Genomic DNA, 21511 nt, shown 5'->3' with positions numbered 1-21511 from the left:
AGTGGATGATATGCCATGACCGGGCTCCCTACTATTATTTATGCTATAATTGGGCATAAATGAAATTTAATTAATTTAATTAATAGGATGTCGTTTGAAATTTTTCATGCGAGGGTGAAGGGCTGCATTAATTAATTACCATTACTTTTTTCTTTAATGACGTATAAGCTGTTAAATATTTAGTTAAATTAAATTAGATAAATAGAAAAATGAGAGGAAAAGAGTCAAAAAAAAAAAAAAAACCCAAAAAAGATAAATGTGATTCTTGGTCTGGTTGCCACATCAGCGGGCTTATATTTCTACTTTATATTAATATATATATTATATATGTACGCCCATTTTCTTATCCTCTTAAGTTGAGGAGTAAATCTACATCCAATTTCTATCAAGAACTGTTGCACCGGAAGGAGATGGTCATATGTAATACTTGTCCCAATAAATTAGTAACAATGATACCTCAAAATTTCAATGTCATGATATATTGATTGTGCGATTTCATAGGTGGATTTTTTTTTCTTTTTAAATCAAGAGCAACTAATTCATTCAAATACTAATAGTTACATCAACAGAAACAAATTAACTACGAGATTAGCAAGGTCATAGATTATTATTTCAGCTACTTTTATCTACTATTGACAGAAGATTCACGACACTTTTAGATGATAGATGAGTTCATCAAATGATTTGAAGCATAAGCTACTGAGAGCCTCCAGATGCTGGAAGACGAGGGCTCTACAAAATTCTAAGCAGATGGTATTCCTGATGACTCCGGGAGAAGAAGCCTCTGGCCTTCAGACTTCACCAGATTCCGCTTGAGTAAGAGTACCAACAGTTGCAAGATCCAAAAATGCTGATCATAGAGTCAGCAGATATGAGCCGACTATAGCTAAAAGTAGCTTGTAAGCAACAAAATACCTGCAGGCATTTATTTACTACAATGCAATAACCTAAAAATTCACCACAAAAGGCAACATAACAAAATCTAGTAGAGAATAACAAGAAGAAATCAACAGTCTTAATTGAATATATCAGATTTCAAAGGTTCTTTCATGAGTTTATACTTAAAGTTTTGGCAGAAGAATCAGCTGGTCTGGCTTTAACCAGACCGATGTAATGTCCGTCTTCTCTGAAATGCCAACCACAACATCAATGTCATTTTTTTGGTTAACATACGCTGCTTCTTTGGCCATCATCCAGCCTTCCATGATGTCCATTTCACTCAATATTTCTTCCAGCCTCATCCTAATGTGTTCTATTTCAACATTCAAAACCTCTTCAGGTGTAGAGGGACCTTCCACTTAGTCCAGCGGAGACTGGCAAGCCTGAAGTTCTTCCATCAATTCATTGTACCTTCGGGGCTTTTGGTAGCAGGTCTTCTTAGTCTGTGATCTTAGTGGAGTTTGATTTGAATCAGTATAAATACGTGGATTGATGTCAAAGGTTTGAACAACTATCAAAAGAAAAGAAGGCTCTTTAAAAAAAAAATTTTTTGGATGATTTCTATACTACATCCAAAGTGTTGTAATGTGGATACTATTGCTTTGAAAATTATTGAAACTATAATTTTTTCTTTACTATATTGTTATTTAAAAAATAAAGTTAAAATATACAAAATCGTATTCATTCATCCGAAACTTATGGTTTATAATTTTGGAGGCAAAGAATCCGTATCTTATCACATAGTATGAAAAATATACTTCCAAGTTAATAACATTTGCTGCAACTCAATATGTTTGTTCTTATTCTCAAAAATATTATTGATAGATAATAAGTTTAAGTAGTTTAATTCAAAGTTCTAAAATATCAAAAAAAGTTCTACGGTCAGTTAACAAAACATATAATATGACGAAGGCCTAAAATCATATATAATCTGACTGCTACTTAGGAGGGGATCTGAGATGCAATATGAGGAAATAGTGATCAATCAGTTTTAACTAACTCTAACTGATGACTTGTTCCTCATAGATGGATGGCAAATGACAACAGTACACTATGGTAAAAAATACAGAAGAAATTTCAACCATCATCATCCTGTAATCAATATCCCTCTCCTGGATGCAACGTCGAAATATACGTCAGCCATGAGATCACCTTCAATATCAATAAGATCCTGAAATGGATAGCAGAAGTGACACTTAGCTTCCTTACACATACATTAACGAACTTCAATTAGAATTTTTGAGAAGCGAAGTTTGGAGAAACATAGAATAGCTTTTCGAACCATGCAATAATTCAGAAATGTGTTGTTGCTTCAATTTTTCACAAGGACTTCATGATTGACACTCTAATTGTTTTGTAGATAACACTCTATTGCTTTCCTAGTGGATGTTTGAGAGGTGAAAATTGTGTTTAAACAGGCGCAATAGAACCACCAAATTTAAGTTGTAAGACAAAAGATGGTCATAACAAGAATTGTAGTTTCAATCCCCAACTGATATTCTCTTTTGTAATCGTAACTGCAGTAAAGAAAATACCATTAATCGCCATAGAAGTAGCAAAGGGATAAATTCATGACGCAAGTAATTTGTAGCAGAGTATCCCGGACAATCTCAAAATCGGCACTTCTATTCATTGCATACCTTCAGATATTTGACTGACCATCAAAACTCTATTAATGGTTTAAAATAATCAAATATAGCATGATATAAGACGTTATATGCTGTCCAGCTACATTCAGTTTTTCGTGAGGTGAGTAAATGAGTATCCATCGATAACAAGAACCTACATTCTGAATAACATACTGAAGAAAAGATATCCCAACAGTTCATAGCGAGTATTACCATGTGCTGTCATAAGAACAAATTGCTGAATAAAACACTGGTAACAAGGACAGTACTAATATTTTGAGTAAAACACTGGTAAGAAGAATAAGAAACTGCGAAAATAGTGCTAATACTACTGCTAACAAGGAAGGTTCAAGTATGACCACCAAGCCTATCCCACGGGGAAGCGAGAGAATGCTCAACTACCAACTAACCTTCTACCTTAATCCACGACCTCCAAACTCTCTTATCTAAGGTTTTCTCACAGATAATTGAAAACGATTTATGTCCCACAAACTCATACATGTACCTTGAGCATACAATGTTAGAACAACTTGAATTTGGATGAATACACCAGCAAAGTTGTACTTCTCAAACATGGTTTCTACCTGTAATTCTAGTAAATCCGAGTATAAGTTAAGAATCATTGAAGCAGTACAAAGAGGGAATGCAATTTTTGAAAAAGAAAAACATTAACACAAACCATATTTTCACAATTTTTAGATGGATTGAGAGGCAGATTTGTCAGCAGAACGAAAGGAAAGCCTTATCGGTTAATCATGAACTTGTCATACAATAAGCATTTCAAAAAAAAAAAAATCTCAAGAAGTAGCTATAACATTTAGTTTAGCAAGCAACTGTTGAACTAATAAAGTTTCAACCCGAATTTTCTTTCTCTAAGAAGAGCTTCCTAGTTTTCGATAAATGCAAGAGAACCCTTACATTTTCATTGTAGAGTAAGAATAAAGTGAGAGATGTTTACCTTCAAATTTTGTTCCATTAGGGACTCTTCATATCTTAGCATTGGCATCCCCACAACACAAGGGAATACAGATGTGGGAAAATTCTCACCCAAAAAGCCACACCTGACATACTGCATTAGTTCATCAAAACATTGAGAATTGACACACCATTTTACTGTTGCAATAGGTAGAATCATTAGTTATGTTTAAGCAAATAGTCGGTACAAAACAGTCTCTCACTTCATAAAACTGAAAAGCAGGTTCCACTAGGAAAGGAATAGCATCATGATTGAGTCGTTACTCGTTAGAATGATGGTCTTCATAACCAGAAATCGAATTCAAAGCTTTCATCTTGTGAAGGAAAACTGATTGACTGAGTTTTGGTTTTCAGAAATGAGTAGAGTTTCCAAAAAAGAAATAAAACCAAAAGTAGTAGTTACAACAATTTCCTCTCAACTCCAAACCAGTTTGGATCGGCCATATGAATTTTCACTATCAGCGCTGCAACACCAATTCAAAAGAGAGAACAATGAGAATACCCCAGCGTCGTTGTTGCAAATGATTAAATATCTTCTAGCTACTCAGCTGGATCAATCATGGACTCCACTTTCCTTCAACTTTGCGATTTTTTGGCTTATGAAATCAGCAAAGATCCAAGCTTAAATGGAGAAAAAGAATAAGAAAAAAACTTGTAATAAGAAGTTATAAATAATACTATCCATTGGGTTTGCCCATTTTTATACATATCAAATATGTATCGCGTTATTTATTCATTTTCGACCAGTTCATATTCAATTTGTCACCCCTAATAGCAGCTAATAAGCAAGTTAGGACCAATAAAGAGTTGAAGCTCAACACATGGAGACTTACAAGATGAGTAAAGTTCTATAAAAAGGTACCAGGCATGGAAATGCTATACATAAAAGGGTTTAAGATTATGCAAACTAAAATAAGAAACTACTATCCAATCAGAGAAACTATTTTAAGCTTGTAGAACTTCAACGATTGATTTATATATTTGTGCACAACTAATAACTCGATGGTATCATCGAGCTATTTGCATACCTTTTCAACTACATAGAATCATTCTGCAGCCTCTGTTGATTAGCTAAAAGGGTTCCGGTTTCTCAATGACCAGAGAGCAAAATTGTATCTGTAAGGGAAAACCTGACTCATCTTTACACAAGCTAACAGCCTACATGGTTATAATTCACCATTTTGGTCAAATAGCTTTAAACCCCAGCTCACATCCTCACAGTGCCTCACATGAGGAACAATTTTGCTCGTGTCAGTTCCCGCTTTCTTTTTACAATCATAGTAAGGTGGGGCATGGAAACATGGCTCCAGTGATACAGCTCGAACACAAGGTGGATTATGGGATGTCCTGTTCTCAGGCTTGTATAGGATCCAGGGCTTCAAACCTCCAAGACCATGAGCTACATATCCAAAAGTCGACCATGCACTTGTAACCAATTTGTCTGTTAAACTCAGTAGATACATTTCTGCCAACGCCTTTCTTTCATGCCAGAGCTTCTCAGTTTGTTGATGTTCCTCCTGACTCGGCTGATAAACGCCAACGATCTCTCCTGTCACGGTGGGATGCTCCCAGTACATGTTTCGGAACTCTTCAAAGTATCCAATGCTTAGAGAAGTGATCAGGACGGCTATGGTTTTCTGCTTCCCGGATGGATTGAGTATAGGCTCCTCCCGATTAATTTGTGGAAGCAGATTCTCATTCATCAAACAAGGGGTAATCTGATCCACTACATACTTAAAAGGACCAACACCTGTATCAAATACTCTAATTTGAATGCCTAGTTTTTCGTCTGCTTGGGCTAAATAAGCTTGATAGTACCTCATAACAAGCCCCCATACAGAATTAGTGGGATGGAACAGGTATCTACTCAGAAAGTGGAAAATGGTTTCTTTTTCCGGAAAAAGATTACTTAGCTCTTGCTCGAACTCTGGCATCAAAAAAAGACAAGGCACAAAATAGTTATCTGTCCTCATGACTAGCCAAGGGATTTTGTGTAGAATACTTTGGTCCTGGTCACAGAAAAATAATTTATCTTGATCATCATAGTCATGAGCTAAATGAAGGTAGATGAAGGGAGGTAGTATTGAACCAGTTGAATTGCCTATGATATCATGTTTCACCATATAACCATAGCAATGAGGAGATTCCTGGTTAAACGTACTGAACTGGTCGATTATAGGAAAATCTGGTGGAAGCAACCAGGAAACCCCAGGAAAAGGTTCACAGAACAGATCAGGCATATTAGCTCCGGGATCAACAAGTAGAACTCGATTTGTAAGAAGAGCATAAAGGAAAGCAGAAGCTAAGGTTAGCATCCTATTTCCTAAACCACTATACGAAATCCAAACCAAGTAATTGCAATCTGAAGAATCTCTGTATTGGCCAGACTTGATAAGTTCAACACTTCTATTGTATAATACTGTATGAGGTCCACATTGCTTATGAAGAGCCTCATAGTTTCGTAACTTTGAGATGAGATAAGAAGAAGGCTTCTGGCGTAGTTCTTTATGATATAAGACTGACTCATGTCTACTTAGACAAGATCTTTCATCAAATCCAGAAGGAAGAAGGCCACCAAGTAGTTTATCTTTCTGCACGGTGATTGACAGATGACTAACATCTTCAGTGGCTGGAAAAGCGAAAAAAAGAAGTAAATCAAATAGAAGAAAAAGTTGATCATATTTTAGGGAAGCCATGCAGTCCAAATAGCACAAAATCAGGTAAAACAAACATTTTTCAAAGTGTCAGATCTACAATCAAACTAGAACAGCAAGCAAAACTCTATAGAGTTCAACAAAATTACTGAGATGAAACTGATTCTTCTGCAGCAAACCTTGCTACTTAGCTTTAGCTTTATTCTACTGATTTAATCTTCAAAAACAAATAGCGTCTTTTTAACTTTCCTCACTGATCAATATACTTGGCAAATGAGCAAGCACAAAATAAATATCTCGGACCCAAAGCCATTACTTCGTATCCATTTTCATCCCCAACACAAGGACATAAGGAGAAACAGAGAATGTACTTGGGCTTTCACTTCAATAAATCAGTTATACACCAAGCAACAGCAGGCAATTTGCAACAATATAATTGAGATAACACTGTGACAAGTATTATTAAGGAAATGACAACCAAAAAAACACCTAAAAAAAACTAAATATTTTGGATTACTAACATTCAACCTAAAAAGGTGACCGCTCAAGTTATAATCCGCTTCAGATACTTATTACTAGTAATACTTCATTCCCTTTGTGTGAATTTCTTTTGTTTAGTTCCATTCCTGCTTTTCAGTTCCAAAACCAAAACTTCTTATGGGCACTAGTAAAACTCTACACCATCAACATTGGAGTCGTGCACAATCCATGAATTCAAGTCTATACACACTAGTATTTGTTGACAGTATATATATATATATATGGAGAGAAATACTGAAAACACCTCTGTACTTGATGCAAATTATTAGTTTCATTTCTGAAGTATCAATTGCCGGGCTTAAAAACACTCATTTACATGACTAACTAAACTTAGATACACCCCAATCTATCATATGATATAGCAAGTGGTATCAAACTCTTGTAAGAGTCTGATACTCTTAATAGAAAGTCACTTAGATACCCCAATCTGACACATGACATAGCAAATGGATTTTGCAGCAATGTGTCTGTTGTATGTATTCTAGTTAGGACTAAATAATAAAATTAAAAGATGATAAACAAAAGTGAAAATCAAGTACCATTTGGAGATATTTGAACGTGAAAGAGTGTAGGTTCAGTCAAAAGCCTGAGACGAGTATGAGAGGGTAAGTCTTTGAGTATAACAGAGGCTGCTGTGAATACCATAAAACCAACGATAAAAAAACCGATAAGTTTGACAGGATTCAAATTCCACTTCGACATTGAAACAGGTCTATCCAAAGACGACACCGCCTGTCGCTGATCACTCCAGCTTCTCTTCAATCTCTTCATTTTACGTTCATCAAATGGATCGGATTAATTAATTTATTAACAATACTAAATCGATCAAAGCTTATATTACGCACTCATGCACAATATACAGTATTTGTATTTAAATCAATGAGAATAGCCTTCTGCTCTGTGTGCAATTACACTGAAAAAATAAAAACGGTTGGAAAAAAGTTTGTTGCCGCAGCTATGGGACGACAAGAAATATTCTCCGATGTCCTGCTTCATTCATTTAATATATTTTATGTGATTAATTACTATATTTTATTTTTTACATAAATAATATATTTTATTTGATTAATTACGCTTTTAAATGTTACTTTATTTTTATTACCATATATGACATAATTTTAGTTTTAACAATCATTTGATATAAATCTCTACTAAAATTGTATAAATATATATTAGGTGAAGTTTTGCAAAATTGTATCAAAACTGTATTAAATATAAATAATAGATGGTTTGATGGTGGTGATTACAAAAAAGAAGAGGTGAGGCTCTGAAAATTTGTATTAAAGTTGTATTGAAATTGTATAAATATAAACAATAGTTATATGTAACGACCCGAACCGTCGTTATTTAGGAGAAACAAAGATCCGGGAAAAATCTGGGCCCTTGTCCCGCCATAGCGGGACAGATGCCGCTAGGGCGGCGACGCCACATCGGGGTAAACTGGTGCCACAATGGGATAGGTGAGGCAGAACGTAAATTACAAGAATTCCTATTTTCTCCACCTTCCTAAAATACCTAATTTAGTCGTAAAACACCCTAGCAAACCCCAAAAGGCTGTTGCAAGCTGGGAAAGAAGGGAGAGAGATTTCTAGCGTGAAGATGTCGATGGATTACGGATTTTCGATCGAATTCACCGTCACGAAGCCCGGAAAATCGAAATCGAGGTCAAGAACTATGTGCAACTTCTTGGCGCCCAGGTATGCTAGGTTTTATGAATTGAATAGTTATAAATTTGTGCTTACTACGTAATATATGGAAATCAATGGTAGGGTTGTGTGTAGACCTTCGTGCACCAAGTAAATTCCATGAGTAATCCCTAGAAATCAAAGTATGAGGATTTATGCCTTGAGAAGAGAAATCGATGAATTATTACGGACTCTAGAATTGTTATCATGGATACAATTGGTTCAAGAATAAGACTATGAAATCATGAATGAAACTAGATTTATGAATGCATGCTAGATCATAAATTGGGTGATTGAATTGAGGATTTATGATGAATTGTGACTAAACCCTAGAAAGAAGCCTTAGATGATGACTACGGCTAAGTATGGTCAAATTAATGTTTGTATATGAATGTTGCATTGTTGATCACACTTGTTGTATATGAGATAGATGAATAACTATATGTCATGAATCACTTCTTGATTGTATGATTATTGAGAATGTACTTGTGATTGTGATTGTGATTGTGGTGTGTTGAATGGATCGGTTGCCACGTCCCGGCATAACTATTGGATCGGTTGCCACGTTCCAGTATAACTATGGGATCGGTTGCCACGTTCCGGCATAACTAGCTTGGATCGGTTGCCACGTTCCGACATAACTAATTGTTTGGGTTTGGGTCCCATAAGAGGGCCAATGATATGATATAAAATGTGAAGTTGTTCGTTGTTCGTAAATATTGATGATATTATAAATGTTTGATATGTGCATACGAGTATAGTGTTGTTTTGGCTTGCTTATGTTGCACTTAGTGGGCACATGTATGATGGGTTATTTTTTATTGTTCGTCATAATGAGTGAACCTGTTGGGTATAGTGGAAGGGCAAAGTGTTCAAGAGGCGAGTAATAGATAGTAAGGGTTGTTCGTGTGTTGTAATGGCGATGAGTAGAGGTAGCGTGTGTGAAGAAGTATACTTAGGTGGATTTTACCTTGGGGAAAAGAGATTGGGTTTAGTGTTAAGGGAGCTTGATATAATGTATTTTGTGACTATCGCTGGGTAATGTGACGAGAAAGTAGGGGTATGACGTGAACGGTTAGTTGAAATGTTGGTGGTTGTATTTGGGGGATTTCTCTGTGTTAGAATGATTAGACTATGATCAAGTATCTGGTAGGCGGGTTGATTGAGAAGGATGACAGTATAGGCAAAATACTAATGTATATTGGAGGTATTTCAAGAGAGGGTAAAGGTGGAGAAACGAGTGGTTTATTTCATGATCTTACTAGTTGGTTTCTTATGTTATGTGGTGGGTGTCGGGTTGACGGATGATGCCTACCAGTACACGTGTTTTGTACTGATACTACTCTTGCTATGTCTTTTGACATAGTCTGGATGCAGGATTGATGATGTTTCATTAGGTGAAGACGAAGAAAATCTCCAACAACTTATATTCTTCCTTCTGCATGGTGGGAGTTGTGTCTTTTATTTATTTGTCCAGTTGTACTCTTAGTAGCTCTTGTATCTGTTTAGACTAGATCCATGTGAGTTGTTAATTTTACTTTACAAGTTTTAACTAAAGGTGTGTCTGAAGAAATTATTTATAAAAATCATATTATTATATTTATCTCGATTTCTCTTAAATTTTCTGCATGTTTTAACTATTGGGATATGAGGGTTCTCCTACTTAGGTGTTAGAGTGGGTGCCCGCACGGCCCGATGGATTGGGTTGTGACATTATAGTACAATTTAAATTCAATATTATACATTATTATAAATTCGATAGTTATTATTACAGAACAAATATAATATATTTATAACAATGCAAACTAATTTAAATAGTACCGGTATGTTTGAAATTCACATATAATACTTATAATATATTTGTATTAAAAATGTTTTAGTTATATATTAGGTGAAGTGTTAATAAATTGTATCAAAACTGTATTAAATATAAACAATCGGTGATTTGGTGGTGGTGATTTTCCGAAAAAGAAGGAAGCTCTGAAAATTCTGTATTAAAATTGTATCAAAATTGTATAAATATAAACGATATTTATAATACAATTTGATATTATACATTACTATAAATTTGATAGTTATTATTCCAGAACAAATATATACATTTCTAACAATGTAAATTAATTTAAATAGTACCGAAATGTTTGAATCACATATAATACTTATAATATATTTGTATTAAAAATGTTTTACTTATATATTCTCCATCTGCATAGAAACATATATAATCTTATATATAGGAAAATATTTTATTCAAAATGTACTACAATTACTGTATATTTTTTTCTCTTATTAGCGATACTAAAAATGTAGTATATCTAAATTTCAAATATTATTTTAATATAATTAGAATTATTATTTTTAAGATATGTTAAAAATGTTGTATATTGGTCATTTATTTTTAAGATACGTTAATATTATTATTTTTAATGTATTATATAATATATTTTGAATGTTATTTATTAAAAATAATACTATCAGTTAGTGGCCAATTTATATATATATATATATATATAAGCCACGTCAGTTCTTAGGGGTCGTTTGGTGTGAGGAATAAAAATAAATAGTCCTGAGATAAAAATTTGATGTCTTGTTGGTTGCCATGTTTGAGATAATTTATCCCACCATTTATACCATAGTGATGGGATAAATTATGCCATATACAGGGGCGTAGGCATATGTATGCCAAGGTGTCCAACTGGACACCCTTCGTCGGAAAAAAAATATTGCATATACAAGTAAAATGTTAAATGAAGTGATTAAATAACATATTTTGGACATCCTAGACATAATAAGTTATTATAGCCTAGTGGTTTAAGATGTCATGAATATGTGTTTAGACATCTTTAATGAGCTGTGCTTGCGTGTTCAACTCTCACTTGCAACAATTTTTTTCCCCTTTTAAAAAGAGCTTTTGTTGTTTAATTTTTGGACCCTCTTCGTGAAATTTCTAGCTCCGCCACTGGCCATATATATACATGGTGGAATAAGTTTTGTTGTTTAATTTTTGGACCCTCTTCGTGAAATTTCTGGCTCCACCACTGGCCATATACATGGTGGGATAAGTTATCTCAGGGTAACTATCTCAGGATAATTAATCCTGAGATAATTAATCATGAGATAACTTGTTCCCAACCAAACAAACCCTAAGGAGTCGTTTGGTTTGAATTCAAGTTATGATGAGATAAATTATGATGGGATTAATTATGACGGGATAAGTTATGCTAAGATTATTTTTTATTGAGTGTTTGATTTGTTGTATTCAAAATAATAAACAACATATATGTTTACGAAAATACCCTTCATGAATGGGAAAAGTAATGTATAAAAGGTGTTTAAAGGATATTTTTGTCATTTAGTCATTTTATTCCGGGATTACTATAGCACCCAAGAAAAGGGATAACTCCTGGTACTAATTATTAATCTCGAAATAAATTATTCCAAACTTGCCAACCAAACAACAAATTAAATAACACTATAATTTAATCACAAGACTATTTGAAGTTATCCTTCACACAAACGACCCCTTATAGTTATGCAGAAAGAAGGGAACTAGCAGTGATAGCGGTGATGTTTGTTGATGCTATTTGTAGTAAGAACGATAAGGCTAATCTATGTAAGAGTGATATGTTATAATTTGTAGGGATAAGGATCTAAAAAATATCTTAACTTTGGTCGGATTTGTTGTTGCGATACTAAATTTTTAGGAGGACCTATTACCTCCCTAGACTATTTAATACCGTTTTTAAACATATATATTTGTCCACGTGGACATAAAAAATAGTGCAAAATTATAAATAGTAATGTGTCCACGTTAAAATACACTATTAAATAGTTCAGGGGGTAAAAAATATGGTATTAAATAGTCTAGGGAGGTAATAGTTCCTCATGAAAGTTTAGTATCGCAACAGCAAATTCGACCAAAGTTCGGATATTTTTCAGACCCTTATCCCTAATTTGTAAATAATGTTATATAATATATTATTTATGTAAATTGTCCGGCATCTAAAACTCATTTCTTTAGGCCCCCACTATATTTTTCTTATAAAAAATGAAAAGTATAGTATAGAAATTACAAAATATTTACTCCCTTAAAATTCTAAATAATAATATTTTATCACTTTTTGAAAGTTATTTTGTTGTACCAACCATTTTTTTAGTCAATGAAATATTTTCAGAACTTTCATTTGATACGACGCAATTTTTTTTTTTGTTTTCTAACCTTTCAAATCGATTTGGTTGGTATAACATATAAATTTTGAGTAAGTAATAAGAATAATAACTCATTTATTCGTTACTTTACCTCTGCATATAAATCTTTTGAGTCATTAATATTTGACACTTAGATTAAATGGGCAAATTATGCTTTCTCGATTTTTTCCTTCTTACAAAAAGATTACTTTTAAGTTCTCTCATTTATTCAAAATTAAGTCTAATACAAGCTTGAAGTCATCTAACATTGTAAATTACATGTCTTTTTTATTATGGAAAAGACTCAAATATGTCATCGAACTTTTAGAAAAAGCTTATTTATGTCATTCGTTAAAAGTTTGGCTCATCTATGTCATTACCGTTAAAGAAAAGGCTCATTCATCCCTTTTTTTTAACTCCGATTTTGCAAAACCATTTTTTACACCCCAAACAAGGTTTAATACTTTTTAATTGGAGTTTTTGGATCAAGTGTACATTTTTTGCTTCTTTTTCTTTAAGAACACCAAGAACACATGAAGAACATTAATAATTCTCAAAATATTTTGGTACTAGTTGAAATATCTATAAGGTTTGATTCGTAGGTGGTCTTATGCATTTTTGTAATTAGAAAAAACAATTCTGCACATATTATACATAGACTATTACTTGATCTTGCTTATTATTATTATTATTATTATCTATTTAAGCTTCAGTACAAATCAATATTTTGGTTTCATCTATGTTATGTATCTTGATCCACGAAAGATGGAACAACGTAATTCAATCAATATTATTCAAAGATATATAAGCATATCTTTTTTGCATGTTTGTATATAAAAATGTCATGTCCATGATTAACACTTACAATATTGTTTAAGTTGTATTATTATAAGTTTAAAGTTCATAAATTGGTAGAATTGAAATATAATGAGCCTACTTAACTATAGTTTGCCTAATTACGTAACGTAACTATAATTTCAGTAGTTATGCCTTACTTTATTTGTATATCTCGCTGAAAATTTATTTATTTTTTATATACAAATTGGATTCGTAGCTTAATTAATAAGGCGGCAATTTAAGTTATTAAAGTGCAAAACAATTCCACAAATTACGGTTATTGTATCTGATTAGGATTTCTTACCAACTATTACTTTTATCAAATGAAAAAAGATAAATTTTACTTCCTAAATAAACATATCAAAAAATGACTTAATAAATATACAAACCAAACATATATACACATCATTAACAACTATAATTGCATCAAATATACAAATGAGAATTGCCTATATGATATTGTGTCTATATATATATATAAATGTTGAAGTTATACAATAATAACTTGAATGTATACTTGCTGATAGTATACTAATATGAACTACAAATATTCACATGTGAGTTAAAAATTGCGTAAATACACAAATCAAATGTATACAATTACATTCACATGCATATAGAAAAATCTTTAAAAAAAATTATACAAATCCTAAATGCTAGACATCTAATGTATCCATAACTGATGCATAAAACACAACAAAAAGTAATTGTATATAATTGTTGCTAAATATACAAATAAGGTATAAAAAAGTAAAAAAGTCACATAAACATTGATATACTAAATGCATAGAATCGTATACAATATAATGTGAAGTGTATTGATAGAAATATAAATTAAAAAAACTATACAAAATATATTATACAAATACCTCAAGTCTTCACCATCATCTTGTTCCATTGACCCAAATTCAACAGTTTCTTCTTCAGATGTTTTTGATTCAGTATTGATACATACAATTTTTTTACTTTCCCTTTTTTTTGTATTGTTAGAACCATCTTTCTTTTGTTCCTGTCCTTTTTTGTTCCTACTTATTGAATTAAAATCTGGTAAAACTTATTTCATCTTGATATACAAACAAAAATCTAAAAATAATAATAATTGTAAACCGTCAGAAGTTAACTGAATTTGGGGAAGCATGATTAGGAGAAAATAATAACTTTGAAATTTCAATTTGATTGTAGTTAAGTGAATCAAGGAGAGAAATCAGTGGGGTGTTTGATGAGACTGAATAACTAATTTGTATAAAAGGAAAAAGGCAAGAGAGAGGACATTTTATGCGTTGATACAAATTAGGTTCACGGGTCCTGCAAAATTAGTAACTATTCAGATTAAACACTAGTTGCTAATCATAATTAGATGAAACTATAACAATGATAAGTTACACACAAATAAATATTTGCTTAGTTACATAATTTTTTCTTATTAAATCAAGCATCTTGGGCATGTGCTCATTGCCAATCTAGTAGTATAATATGAAAAGATTGGATAAAAACTAAAAGATAGGAATGACATAATTACTTAACTTTTTTCGAAATCGTTTGAACCATCTTCCTTTTGTTCAGCAACTCGCCTGAACCATATATCTTTCTTTTGTTCCGCTCCTTTTTTGTTCCTATTTATTGAATTAAACTCCTGCAAAATTTGTTGCATCTTGATATACAAACAAAAATCTAAAAAAATAACAGTTGAAAACCGTCAAAAGTTACCTAAAATTGGGGAAGCACGATTATGATTAGGATTATTTAGGAGAAAAAATATCTTTGAAATTTCAAATTTAATTGTGATTGAGTGAATTAAGAAAAACAGTAGAGTGTTTGATGAGAGTGAATAACTAATTTGTATAAAAGAGAAACAGGCAAGAGAGGGTGTTGATACAAATTAGGTTCGTATGTCTGGTAAAATTAGTAATCATTTAAATTAAACACTAACTGCAAATCATATTAGTTGAAAGTATAATAATGATAAATAATTCACTAGTATATGTTTACTTAGTTACAAGCCTCTTGAGCCCGTGCTCATGGCCAATATAGTATAATATAGACAAATAATATGAAAAGATTGAATAAAAACTAAAAGATAGGAAATACACAATTAATATGTTACTTAATTTGTTTTCCCAATTCCACCTGAGAAGTCAATTCATTATTTTTTGCATAAATATTTTCACTTTATAATAAGAAATTATCTCAATCATATTATTTTTCACATCAAGAAACATTTTAACAGAAATTCCTAAATCATTCCTCAAACACATCTAATACAATAAAAGATAAAAAGAATACATATGGGTAAAATTGAAGTCAATAAAAAAAATCCTTGAAATCTAGATTCTTAAGTTCCTATTTTGGCTCACCTAAATGGCAAAATCTACACACATTTTGCTCAACTTATCAGTCATCAAAATTTGACTACATATTGATGCCTCTTCTCTTGCCATTATTATCGATTACAAAAAAATATTTCATCGATAACTTTTTTTTTACATTGAAAATTATTAAAATTATAATCTCTTACTTTTTATTAAAAAATTAAAAATAAAATATACAAAAATTGTATCCGTGCATGCCATACAATTGTTCAATATTTTACATTTTTTATTTATTCATATTCGAAACTCTAATATAAATTGATGACTCTAGTGTTCAAATTCTTAAGAGGGAAATATCCAAATTTTAGTCTTTTTAACCTTGGATTAATAAAGTTTATTCGTACTCTCTTTATTTATTCCTTCAAATTGCCACATACCCCACAAATTGCCATGTAGATTTTGAGTTAGAATATGTGGAGTAGGCTTTCTGTTGGGATTTTTTTCTATCTGTACTTTGGCCAAAATATCCCAAACCAAATACTGTCACATTTTTTGACAAGTGACACACATGCAAAATAAATAATTATATTAATTAAGAAAATAAATAAATATATTGCATGCATGCCATTTATCATACTCCCACAAAAACAACAAACCATACTGTTTCACATACAAACATTACACTTTTGAACTAAGGGCCCCATTCAAGTCAAGTAAAACAAACATATATTTTAACCAACAAAAAAAAGTAAAAGATTAATCCATTGGTTTGTTTAGTCAAAAGGTATAGTAATTCTATATACACTCTTAACTTCTTTCACATTACATTCGTGAAATTACACTGAAATTATTAATGTTGTTATATAACAATAACAACAACTTCACCATATTTCATGGTAAAGAATACAAATCAAAATTCACAATACACATTAAATTTCATTAGTTGATGATTTTATATAATAACTTCAATATAACATCAGGTTATAATCAAATTCATAATTATATACTTATAAATATTTAGTAAATCTCTTAAAACATACATAATAGTAAATTCCCGTGAACTCATATGTTTTCTCCTGAACATGTCGAGTAGTACAACGTGGCGTTACCAGAATTGCTCATACAATCAGATAAAGTTATATAGTGCTACACACAAGATTTCCTCAAAAGACAAAAAAGTTTTTTTTTTTTTTTTCCATATAAGCCAATCTGTGTTCAGTTACAAATATATATTTTATTTTATTTTTTAAAATGGGGTAAGACTTGGCCACATAGATATATCCGAAAGAACAGCTGGATAAGGGTATTCATGTCATTTTCATTAGCTAATAAACATTCTACTAATTGAAATTAGAAAATCTAGGCGCATTTCCTAATAAATTCCCCCATTTTTCTCTAACAACAGAGATACAGCCTGTATATGGACTCATTTCAAACTTTTTGTTTTATAAAGTTTTAAATTATCCAAAAAAAGTTTCTATCACTATCAAAGACCTCTAATTAAAAATTCCTTAAATGGTTTTTAAAATTGGGTTTTGATTTGAAGCAAAGTGTTGTGAGAAGAACGACACGAGCAAGCCGGAAGAAATTTTGTGAATTGAGAGTATGGATTGGTTTTTTTTATTTTATTATTCGTTTGTTTTTTCAGTGTTGAACTGTACTCTACTTAGATATCAGGTATTTTTTTTTAATGGTGATTGAAAATGGTGGTTTATGTTGCTTGTTTTTTTAATTTGTGGAGTAATTTGAAGTTCTAAACTGTTAATATTGTTTCAATGACGAAAAGAGACGAGATGTTTCTGCGTTCAGAGAAATGTCAAAAATCTGAAGTCTTATGTTCAAAATTTGTTTAGTTTCATTTTGTTTAAAAAATAACAATGTTGTATTTGTTGCTTAAATTCTAGTTTTAGGTTAATTTCTATATCAAATGTTATAATTATCAGTTCTTTTTGAAACAATTTTTTATGTTAAAAATTTTGGTGATATCTTCAATTTTATAGAAATAATTAGAAATTACTAGTACTTTTTCATTTTTTTTTTATTTTTTGGTAAAATTGATGATTGCTTATTGTTATGTTATCAGCAGTAGTGTTAGATAAAGCTTACAACTGTTGTCTTCATTTTCTCTCATTTTAAAGATTTAGTTTGATTATTTGTTATTTTTTGTCATTTTGACCCTATATTTTTCATCATTTTAATTGAATTTATTTGATTTTTAGTCATGAGAAATGTATGTATATTCCATTTCAATTAGATAAGTCTTGTTCTTTGATGTATATGCTGCAATATAAAAATTTGAATTGTTTTATTAGTAATGGTTTTCGATTAAGTCAACATCCATGTTGATTTGTTAGGTTGAAGATGAGCATGGATTTCTCCGAGTCTACGAAAGTTGTATATAATCGAATTCAGAAACTAGAGTCAGAACATGTGAGTAAGATCATTGGTTATCTCCTCTATCGTGATCATGGTGAGCAGGACATGATTAGATTAGCGTTTTGTCCCGACAATGTGATCCATTCGCTTATTAACAAAGCTAAGAATTCTCTTGGATTATCACCCAAACCAGCCATTTCTGGTCCTCTTTCACCCCCCTTGAAATTTGGTCTATTCTCATCAGCTTCACCTCACCCCTTTACGAACCATCAAGTTGGAAATCCGTACTTGGAGCATCAAGGACCAGCTGAAAATCGTCCAATTCATAACTTGGATCTTTTGCCAGTGGGTTGCTCCAATCCTATGACTGATGAACATCAACTCCAAAATCAACTTCAGTTCTTATCTTTGGATGATCACTCAGACCACAATTTCGTTGGACGTACATTTGGTCCAAGATCATGTCGAAGATCTTCAAGCTTGCCTGAGATTCCTGTTAAGATTTGTCATTACTTTAACAAAGGGTATTGTAAGCATGGAAATAACTGTAGATACGTTCATGGATATCCAACTCCGGAAAGCTTCTCCCAAGTTTTCAACGGAAATTTAAATGATGTAGTTACTGATGAACATGTTATCTCCCCTGGATCTCTAGAGAAACTAGAGATGGAGCTCACTCAGCTTCTCAAATCCAAAGAGGGTGACCCTGTTTCTATTGCTTCGTTGCCTATGTTGTATCATGAGATGTTTGGCAGAACACTTCAGGCCGAGGGTTATCTCACAGAAAGTCAGAGACACGGGAAAGCTGGATATAGCCTGACTAAACTCCTCGCCCGACTAAGAAACAGCATTCGTGTCATAGACAGGTGCAACTTGTATAGCTCTCTCGTTTGTGGATTTTGTTCTTTGACACAAACTGTATTTGATATAAATGTTTGTATTTACAACAGGCCCCATGGACAGCATGCCGTTATTTTGGCTAAGGATATTCACAAATACTTGGAATGCAGTGGAGAAAGAAATGAACATGGAGCAATTGTAGCTGATTCTCGCCAGATTTATCTGACTTTTCCGGCTGAGAGTACCTTCAGCGAGCAAGATGTTTCCAACTATTTCAGGTACGTCACTCCAAGTGGATTGACACATATTATTAGTCATCTTTTTAATGTCTTCACAACTTATTTCATGTTTATGCAGTCATTTTGGACCAGTCCAAGATGTTAGGATTCCTTGTCAACAGAAGAGAATGTTTGGATTTGTAACTTTTGCTTACACAGAGACAGTTAAGCAGATCTTGTCAAGGGGGAATCCTCATTTAGTCTGCGATGCACGTGTTTTGGTGAAACCCTACAGGGAAAAGTCCAAGTTTGTAGATAGGTACATTCCCTGGTTTCTTTTATTTGAAGGCTTCTAATCACTTATTTGCATATTTGTTAGTTAATATTAAAAGATCTTCATTTCTGAAGTACCCTACTTAACCTTTGTTGTGGAGTGCTGAGTATGCAATGATATTGTGTTGCTAATGCCATTTGTCTTTGTAGTTTAACCTATTGAAATATTGGAAGTGGTTGCTCTTTGAATACTCTTGATTAATTATATGTGAACTTGCGTTTCAGATCTGTGGTTGTTGGTTAAATGGCAGTGATTTTGTTTTCAGGATACTTGAGGATCATTGGCTCAATTTTAGTTCCGATTAAGTCTATTAGATTTGCTTATTGCATCTCAGTAGGCATATTTTTCAGCAAGCATATTTCGTACTATTCTTAATATTTACACATTTCCCTCATCTGTGAACATTGTGATGTTTAAAGAATATTGTCTGTATCATCAGAATATCGATCTTTTCATTCACTTGAGGGACTGCAACTTGCAGAAGCTCTTAGACTTGGGATATCACTTTGTCGGAATTTGCATTTGATATGATCCTTATCTTATATCTGCAGAAAATGCCCGGAGAAAGCTTATCAAGCTTCCTGTTATAATCATTTCTCTAATGCAGAATCTGAGCACCAATCTTGTAAGATGCATTTCACCTCAAACTGTGGAAATCTACCTTCTGCATGATACCTTTCTTTAATAATTTTTTGTCATAGAAGTAATATTCATATTATTTTCTGTTTTTAGTACATAGGAGGGCAATTGAGTTTGAGAAGAGACGTTTTCAGGAGTTGCAACATCATCAAATGCGTGTTGGCTACTCAGTAGAGGATTTGAAGCTCGCTTCAGAAGGTTGTTAAATTTGTTCCATATAAAAATCTTTCTTATTTATCCTCCATTTCAACTGACATTATTGTTTTCTTTTCCTACTTTCCCTGTATAGGGAATAGCGAACAACTAGAGTTCCCATCGACTGAGGGTTTTTCTTACGTGCTAGATGTATGGAACAATGGTTCCACCAGCAACAACAAAACTAGGCATGTTAAGACGAATCACTATGACCAAGAAAGGTAAGTCATTTTTTATATAATCACAATTTAACATGTTATAACAGCATGCCAGTGTTGGAAAAATATGTTAATTTGCATTATTTAATCAATGTTTCGGAATCTTACAGTGGTCGAGGATTGAATCTTCCTGATAGCCCTTTTGCATCTCCAACAAGGAATAGCATTTGAACGGTTCAGAAACACAAATATTATGCCCTTTTGCATCTCCAACAAGGAATAGCATTTGAACGGTCACTTGGTAGGTTCAGAAGCACAAATATTACAAAGAGGACTGACTTTTTTGGAATAGCGATTCGGACGTTCGACACACAAAGTACTTCTCTTCCTTCATATTTTCCATAAAAACAGTAGTAATTAATATATTTGTTCAGCTACCTGCAAATACATCTGATCTAGCAGAAAGTGCAACAAGGTATTATTATTTTTCTTTTCTCTTAGGTGCATAAGAAATTGATATAGAAAAAACATCAGAAAATGTAATTATGGTATCTTTTAAAGTTTGATGGATAGGTGCAGATCTAGCAGAGTTAGATGAGCTCTCAGCTTACTAAGCAGAAATGTTAATGTTGCTAACAATAAAGTTATACATAGTTTTCATTTCTATTCTCTCTTTATATATATATTTTTAACATAATTTTGTTATCTTTTAATTTTCTGTATCGATGATGTTTGAATCAATTTGTATGTAATTTGATTAATTCACACAGTATTTCACTACCAGCTAGACTTAGGTGGATAAAAAGAATTTTGATTTGAACATCAGTTATGCCATTTATTATGGTGATAAGTTAAATATTCTAGTTTGAAAAAGAGACAATGATCGTAAGTGAGTTGTAATAGATTGGCAACAGGAAGAATGGAGCCAACCAGACAGCTAAATAGCATTATAAAACCTCCCTTCTTGAGAAGCTATTAAACAAAATAAATAATCAT

The 21511-nt window shown here is 32.3% G+C and overlaps 2 protein-coding genes across 3 annotated transcripts; one reads left to right on the top strand and one right to left on the bottom strand.

The window, feature by feature from the left end:
- Window positions 1-4708: 4708 nt before the first annotated feature.
- On the bottom strand, window positions 4709-6238 carry LOC125876775 (galactoside 2-alpha-L-fucosyltransferase-like). Its single transcript, XM_049558019.1, has one exon. It carries the CDS (start codon window positions 6236-6238, stop codon window positions 4709-4711), a length of 1530 nt encoding a protein of 509 aa, XP_049413976.1.
- A 10924-nt stretch (window positions 6239-17162) lies between these two features.
- LOC125877849 (zinc finger CCCH domain-containing protein 18-like) lies at window positions 17163-21161 on the top strand. 2 transcript variants are annotated; one of them, XM_049559124.1, is made up of 9 exons: window positions 17163-17358; window positions 18110-18997; window positions 19082-19249; window positions 19329-19508; window positions 20075-20148; window positions 20256-20360; window positions 20452-20578; window positions 20686-20751; window positions 20811-21161. In XM_049559124.1, exons 2-8 carry the CDS (start codon window positions 18117-18119, stop codon window positions 20744-20746), a joined length of 1596 nt encoding a protein of 531 aa, XP_049415081.1. In that variant the 5' UTR covers window positions 17163-17358; window positions 18110-18116; the 3' UTR covers window positions 20747-20751; window positions 20811-21161. The 2 variants fall into 2 exon arrangements, with proteins under 2 accessions (XP_049415081.1, XP_049415082.1); XM_049559125.1 differs by lacking the exon at window positions 17163-17358 and adding an exon at window positions 17415-17432.
- Window positions 21162-21511: the final 350 nt, after the last annotated feature.

This window comes from Solanum stenotomum, chromosome 9 (assembly GCF_019186545.1).
Source record: "Solanum stenotomum isolate F172 chromosome 9, ASM1918654v1, whole genome shotgun sequence".
Lineage (NCBI taxonomy): Eukaryota > Viridiplantae > Streptophyta > Magnoliopsida > Solanales > Solanaceae > Solanum > Solanum stenotomum.
This window is presented reverse-complemented; position numbering and strand designations above follow the sequence as displayed.